The sequence below is a fragment of the Procambarus clarkii genome, chromosome 5 (assembly GCF_040958095.1).
Source record: "Procambarus clarkii isolate CNS0578487 chromosome 5, FALCON_Pclarkii_2.0, whole genome shotgun sequence".
Lineage (NCBI taxonomy): Eukaryota > Metazoa > Arthropoda > Malacostraca > Decapoda > Cambaridae > Procambarus > Procambarus clarkii.
This window is the reverse complement of record NC_091154.1, coordinates 42,632,572-42,639,846: the sequence shown is the minus strand read 5'-3', so window position 1 is coordinate 42,639,846 and position 7,275 is coordinate 42,632,572. Positions and strand designations below refer to the sequence as shown.

Genomic DNA, 7,275 nt, shown 5'->3' with positions numbered 1-7,275 from the left:
GTCTTCACTGTTGTACGTGTAGTGTCTACACTGTGGTACGTGTAGAGTGTCTTCACTTTGGTACTTTTAGTGTCTACACTGTGGTACGTGTAGAGTGTCTTCACTGTGGTACGTGTAGAGTGTCTACACTGTGGTACGTGCAGAGTGTCAGCACTGTGGTACGTTTAGAGTGTCAACACTGAGGTACGTGTAGAGTGTCTAATCTGTGGTACGTGTAGACTGTCTGCGCTGAGGTACGTGTAGACTGTCTACACTGTGGTACGTGTAGATTGTCTACATTGTATTACGTGTAGACTTTCAACACTGTGGCTCGTGTGGACTGTCTATACTGTGGTACGTGTAGACTGTCTTCACTGAGGTACGTGTAGACTGTCTACACTGTGACTCGTGTGGACGTCCGTTCTGTGGTACGTGTAGAGTGTCTGCGCTGAGGTACGTGTAGACTGTCTACACTGCGGTACGTGTGAACTGTCTACACTGTGTTACGTGTAGAGTGTCTACACTCACTACACTCACTACTACACTAGAGTGTCAACATTGAGGTACGTGTAGAGTGTCTACAATGCGGTACGTGTCGATTGTCTACACTGTGGTACGTGTCGATTGTCAACACTGTGGTACGTGTAGAGTGTCTTCACTCTGGTACGTGAAAAGTGTCTTCAATGTGGTACGTGTAGAGTGTCTTCACTGTGGTACGTGTAGAGAGTCTTCACTGTGGTACGTGTAGTGTCTACACTGTGTGGTACGTGTAGAGTGTCAACACTGTGGTACGTGTAGTGTCTACACTGTGGTACGTGTAGAGTGTCAACACTGCGGTACATATAGAGTGTCTTCAATATGGTACGTGTAGAGTGTCTACCCTGTGTTACGTGTAGAGTGTCTTCACTGTGGTACGTCTAGTGTCTACACTTTGGTACGTGTAGAGTGTCTACACTGCAATACGTGTAGAGTGTCTTCACTGTGGTACGTGTAGAATGTCAACATTGTGGTACGTGTAGAGTGTCTTCACTGTGGTACGTGTAGACTTTCTACACTGTGGTACGTGTAGACTGTCTACACTGAGGTACGTGTAGACTGTCTAGCTTGTGGTACGTGTAGACTGTCTACATTGTGGTACGTGTAGAGTGTCTACACTGCGGTACGTGTAGAGTGTCTTCACTGTGGTACGTGTAGAGTGTCTTCACTGTGGTACGTGTAGAGTGTCAACACTGTGGTACGTGTTGAGTGTCTTTACTGTGGTACGTGTAGTCTGTCTTTACTGTGGTACGTGTAGAGTGTCTACACTGTGGTACGTGTAGAGTGTCTGCACTGTGGTACAAGTAGTGTCAACACTGATGCACGTGTACAGTGTCTACACTGTTGTACGTGTAGAGTGTCAACACTGAGGTACGTGTAGAGTGTATACACTGTTGTAAATGTAGAATGTCAACACTGTAGTACGTGAAAAGTTTCTACACTGAGGTATGCGTACAGTGTTTACACTGAGGTACGTGTACAGTGTCTAACCTGAGGTACGTGTACAGTGTCTACACTGAGGTACGTGTACAATGTCTACACTGAGGTACGTGTACAGTGTCTACACTGAGGTACGTGTACAGTGTTTACACTGAGGTACGTGTACATTGTCTACACTGAGGTACGTGTACAGTTTCTACACTGAGGTACGTGAACAGTGTCTACACTGAGGTACATTTTCAATTCTTACACTGATAGACGTGTACAGTGTCTAAACTGAGTTACGTGTACAGTGTCTACACTGAGGTACGTGTAGAGTATTTACACCGAGGTACGTGAACAGTGTTTACACTGAGGTACGTGTACAGTGTCTAAACTGAGGTACGTGTACAGTGTTTACACCGATGTACGTGTACATTGTCTACACTGAGGTACGTGTAGAGTGTTTACACTGAGGTACGTGTACAGTGTCTAAACTGAGGTACGTGTAGAGTGTTTACACCGATGTACGTGTACAGTGTTTACACTGAGGTACGTGTACAGTGTCTACACTGAGGTACGTGTAGAGTGTTTACACCGAGGTACGTGTACAATGTCTACACTGAGGTACGTGTAGAGTGTTTACACCGAGGTACGTGTACAGTGTCTACACTGAGGTACATGTAGAGTGTTTACACCGATGTACGTGTACAATGTCTACACTGAGGTACGTGTAGAGTGTTTACACTGAGGTACGTGTAGAGTGTTTACACCGAGGTACGTGTACAATGTCTACACTGAGGTACGTGTAGAGTGTTTACACTGAGGTATGTGTATAGTGTTTACACCGAGGTACGTGTACAATGTCTACACTGAGGTACGTGTAGAGTGTTTACACTGAGGTATGTGTATAGTGTTTACACCGAGGTACGTGTAGAGTGTTTACACTGAGGTATGTGTATAGTGTTTACACCGAGGTACGTGTAGAGTGTTTACACTGAGGTATGTGTATAGTGTTTACACCGAGGTACGTGTAGAGTGTATTCACTGTGTTTGTGTAAAGTGTAGAACTTTAGGCTGTCTAATGTTCGAATCCTTCAGTGGGAAAGCTCTGGGGTTTGTGAGCACTGACCTCTATATATATGTAGAGCTCAGAGTACACTGAGCTCTGTACTCTGTGCTCTGGAGGAACAATGACCCTTTTAACTATATCGTAATAACTCACAGAACACGAGGAAGTAGTGCATCGCTGCTTGAAGTGCAGCTCCTGGTCTCCGCCTCTTCATTGTCCTGCAACAAGATAAAGGACTCAATATGCAGATGAATGAGCAACAGTGAACATTTGTTAGAAAATATGTGGTGTTGTGTGCAATGTTGCCACCGTTGCATTGGTGACCCTTGGCTTGTTGGGTGGTGACAGCCACTAGAGGTTTCTGAATTATTTAGGTTCTAGGTTCATCGAGTGATGATAAGACCAAAGAGCTGCCAGACACCTAAACAAAGGGACATGTTCAGCATTGTATTCCATCGCTTTCAACACTGCTCACCTCTATTCATCCTCTCAGTCTTTCACGCTACTCAACACTGCTCACCTCTATTCATCCTCTCAGTCTTTCACGCTACTCAACACTGCTCACCTCTATTCATCCTCTCAGTCTTTCACGCTACTCAACACTGCTCGCCTCTATCTAAGCACCAACAGGAACTATCTGGTCCTCGTCTCTCTATTGCTACTTTTAATTTTATTTATTTATATATTTATTTATTTATTTATTTATTTATTTATATATATACTAGAAGGTATATTAGGTTTAACAGAGTACATAGCATTAATGTTTTTACATTCTTGTGAAGCCACTGCCACGCCTGGGGTGTCGGGCAGGTCCTTAATTTAATCTAACACATAATATTAAGTACGTAATTTGTAGCAAAATTTAAAAATGTTAACAGGTACATTGTGCGAAATTTTGAAGGCAATTTGTAGGTACATTATAGTAAAATTTGTCTTATCGACAGGTCCTTAGCCTGCCCCTGGCCTTCCTCGTTGATACCAGCCTGCCCCTGGCCTTCCTCGTTGATACCAGCCTGCCCCTGGCCTTCCTCGTTGATACCAGCCGGCCCCTGGCCTTCCTCGTTGACACCAGCCGGCCCCTGGCCATCCTCGTTGATACCAGCCTGCCCCTGGCCTTCCTCGTTGATACCAGCCTGCCCCTGGCCTTCCTCGTTGACACCAGCCGGCCCCTTGGCCTTCCTCGTTGACACCAGCCGGCCCCCTGGCCTTCCTCGTTGACACCAGCCTGCCCCTGGCCTTCCTCGTTGACACCAGCCTGCCCCTGGCCTTCCTCATTGACACCAGCCTGCCCCTGGCTTTCCTCGTTGACACCAGCCGGCCCCTTGGCCGTCCTCGTTGACACCAGCCTGCCCCTGGCCTTCCTCATTGACACCAGCCGGCCCCTTGGCCTTCCTCGTTGACACCAGCCGGCCCCTTGGCCTTCCTCGTTGACACCAGCCGCCATCCTGGCCTTCCTCATTGACACCAGCCGGCCCCTTGGCCTTCCTCGTTGACACCAGCCGGCCCCCTGGCCTTCCTCGTTGACACCAGCCGGCCACTGGCCTTCCTCGTTGACACCAGCCGGCCCCTGGCCTTCCTCGTTGACACCAGCCGGCCCCTGGCCTTCCTCGTTGACACCAGCCGGCCCCTGGCCTTCCTCGTTGACACCAGCCTGCCCCTGGCCTTCCTCGTTGACACCAGCCGGCCCCTTGCCTTCCTCGTTGACACCAGCCGGCCCCCTGGCCTTCCTCGTTGACACCAGCCGGCCCCTGGCCTTCCTCGTTGACACCAGCCGGCCCCCTGGCCTTCCTCGTTGACACCAGCAGGCCCTTGGCCTTCCTCGTTGACACCAGCCGCCCCCCTGGCCTTCCTCGTTGACACCAGCCGGCCCCTGGCCTTCTTCGTTGACACCAGCCGGCCCCATGCCTTCTTCGTTGACACCAGCCGGCCCCTGGCCTTCCTCGTTGACACCAGCCGGCCCCTGGCATTCTTCGTTGACACCAGCCGGCCCCTGGCCTTCCTCGTTGACACCAGCCGGCCCCTGGCCTTCCTCGTTGACACCAGCCGGCCCCTGGCCTTCCTCATTGACACCAGCCGCCCCCCTGGCCTTCCTCATTGACACCAGCCGGCCCCTGGCCTTCCTCGTTGACACCAGCCGGCCCCTGGCCTTCCTCGTTGACACCAGCCGGCCACTGGCCTTCCTCGTTGACACCAGCCGGCCCCCTGGCCTTCCTCGTTGACACCAGCCGGCCCCTGACCTTTCTCGTTGACACCAGCCGGCCCCCTGGCCTTCCTCGTTGACACCAGCCGGCCCCTGGCCTTCCTCGTTGACACCAGCCGGCCCCTGGCCTTCCTCATTGACACCAGCCGCCCCCCTGGCCTTCCTCGTTGACACCAGCCGGCCCCTGGCCTTCCTCGTTGACACCAGCCGGCCCATGGCCTTCCTCGTTGACACCAGCCGGCCCCTGGCCTTCCTCGTTGACACCAGCCGGCCCCTGGCCTTCCTCGTTGACACCAGCCGGCCCCTGGCCTTCCTCGTTGACACCAGCCTGCCCCTGGCCTTCCTCGTTGACACCAGCCGGCCCCTGGCATTCTTCGTTGACACCAGCCGGCCCCTGGCCTTCCTCGTTGACACCAGCCGGCCCCTGGCCTTCCTCGTTGACACCAGCCGGCCCCTGGCCTTCCTCATTGACACCAGCCGCCCCTCTGGCCTTCCTCATTGACACCAGCCGGCCCCTGGCCTTCCTCGTTGACACCAGCCGGCCCCTGGCCTTCCTCGTTGACACCAGCCGGCCACTGGCCTTCCTCGTTGACACCAGCCGGCCCCCTGGCCTTCCTCGTTGACACCAGCCGGCCCCTGGCCTTTCTCGTTGACACCAGCCGGCCCCCTGGCCTTCCTCGTTGACACCAGCCGGCCCCTGGCCTTCCTCGTTGACACCAGCCGGCCCCTGGCCTTCCTCATTGACACCAGCCGCCCCCCTGGCCTTCCTCGTTGACACCAGCCGGCCCCTGGCCTTCCTCGTTGACACCAGCCGGCCCCTGGCCTTCCTCGTTGACACCAGCCGGCCCCTGGCCTTCCTCGTTGACACCAGCCGGCCCCTGGCCTTCCTCGTTGACACCAGCCTGCCCCTGGCCTTCCTCGTTGACACCAGCCGGCCCCTGGCCTTCCTCATTGACACCAGCCGCCCCTCTGGCCTTCCTCATTGACACCAGCCGGCCCCTGGCCTTCCTCGTTGACACCAGCCGGCCCCTGGCCTTCCTCGTTGACACCAGCCGGCCACTGGCCTTCCTCGTTGACACCAGCCGGCCCCCTGGCCTTCCTCGTTGACACCAGCCGGCCCCTGGCCTTTCTCGTTGACACCAGCCGGCCCCCTGGCCTTCCTCGTTGACACCAGCCGGCCCCTGGCCTTCCTCGTTGACACCAGCCGGCCCCTGGCCTTCCTCATTGACACCAGCCGCCCCCCTGGCCTTCCTCGTTGACACCAGCCGGCCCCTGGCCTTCCTCGTTGACACCAGCCGGCCCCTGGCCTTCCTCGTTGACACCAGCCGGCCCCTGGCCTTCCTCGTTGACACCAGCCGGCCCCTGGCCTTCCTCGTTGACACCAGCCTGCCCCTGGCCTTCCTCGTTGACACCAGCCGGCCCCTGGCCTTCCTCGTTGACACCAGCCGGCCCCCTGGCCTTCCTCGTTGACACCAGCCGGCCCCTGGCCTTCCTCGTTGACACCAGCCGGCCCCCTGGCTTTCCTCGTTGACACCAGCCGGCCCCTGGCCTTCCTCGTTGACACCAGCCGCCCCCCTGGCCTTCCTCGTTGACACCAGCCGGCCCCTGGCCTTCTTCGTTGACACCAGACGCCCCCATGCCTTCTTCGTTGACACCAGCCGGCCCCTGGCCTTCTTCGGTGACACCAGCCGGCCCCTGGCCTTCTTCGTTGACACCAGCCGGCCCCTGGCCTTCCTCGTTGACACCAGCCGGCCCCTGGCCTTCCTCGTTGACACCAGCCGGCCCCTGGCCTTCCTCGTTGACACCAGCCTGCCCCTGGCCTTCCTCGTTGACACCAGCCGGCCCCTGGTCTTCCTCGTTGACACCAGCCTGCCCCCTGGCCTTCTTCGTTGACACCAGCCGGCCCCTAGCCTTCCTCGTTGACACCAGCCGGCTCCTGGCCTTTCTCGTTGACACCAGCCGGCCCCTGGCCATCTTCGGTGACACCAGCCGGCCCCTGGCCTTCTTCGTTGACACCAGCCGGCCCCTGGCCTTCCTCGTTGACACCAGCCGGCCCCTGGCCTTCCTCGTTGACACCAGCCGGCCCCTGGCCTTCCTCGTTGACACCAGCCTGCCCCTGGCCTTCCTCGTTGACACCAGCCGGCCCCTGGCCTTCCTCGTTGACACCAGCCGGCCCCCTGGCTTTCCTCGTTGACACCAGCCGGCCCCTGGCCTTCCTCGTTGACACCAGCCGCCCCCTGGCCTTCCTCGTTGACACCAGCCGGCCCCTGGCCTTCTTCGTTGACACCAGACGGCCCCATGCCTTCTTCGTTGACACCAGCCGGCCCCTGGCCTTCTTCGGTGACACCAGCCGGCCCCTGGCCTTCTTCGTTGACACCAGCCGGCCCCTGGCCTTCCTCGTTGACACCAGCCGGCCCCTGGCCTTCCTCGTTGACACCAGCCTGCCCCTGGCCTTCCTCGTTGACACCAGCCGGCCCCTGGTCTTCCTCGTTGACACCACCCTGCCCCCTGGCCTTCTTCGTTGACACCAGCCGGCCCCTAGCCTTCCTCGTTGACACCAGCCGGCCCC

General features: G+C 56.5%; 1 protein-coding gene across 1 annotated transcript; it reads right to left on the bottom strand.

Moving 5' to 3' along the window:
* Window positions 1–5,927: 5,927 nt before the first annotated feature.
* Window positions 5,928–6,680, bottom strand: LOC138351887 (skin secretory protein xP2-like). The gene has a single exon (XM_069303936.1). The coding sequence runs from the start codon at window positions 6,678–6,680 to the stop codon at window positions 5,928–5,930; it is 753 nt and encodes a 250-aa protein (XP_069160037.1).
* Between the last annotated feature and the right edge of the window lie 595 nt (window positions 6,681–7,275).

Excerpts from the sequence above, each read along its gene's own strand:
- LOC138351887 (XM_069303936.1), bottom strand. The coding sequence starts at position 6,680 with ATGGCCAGGGGCCGGCTGGTGTCAACGAGAAAGGCCAGGAGCCGGCTG.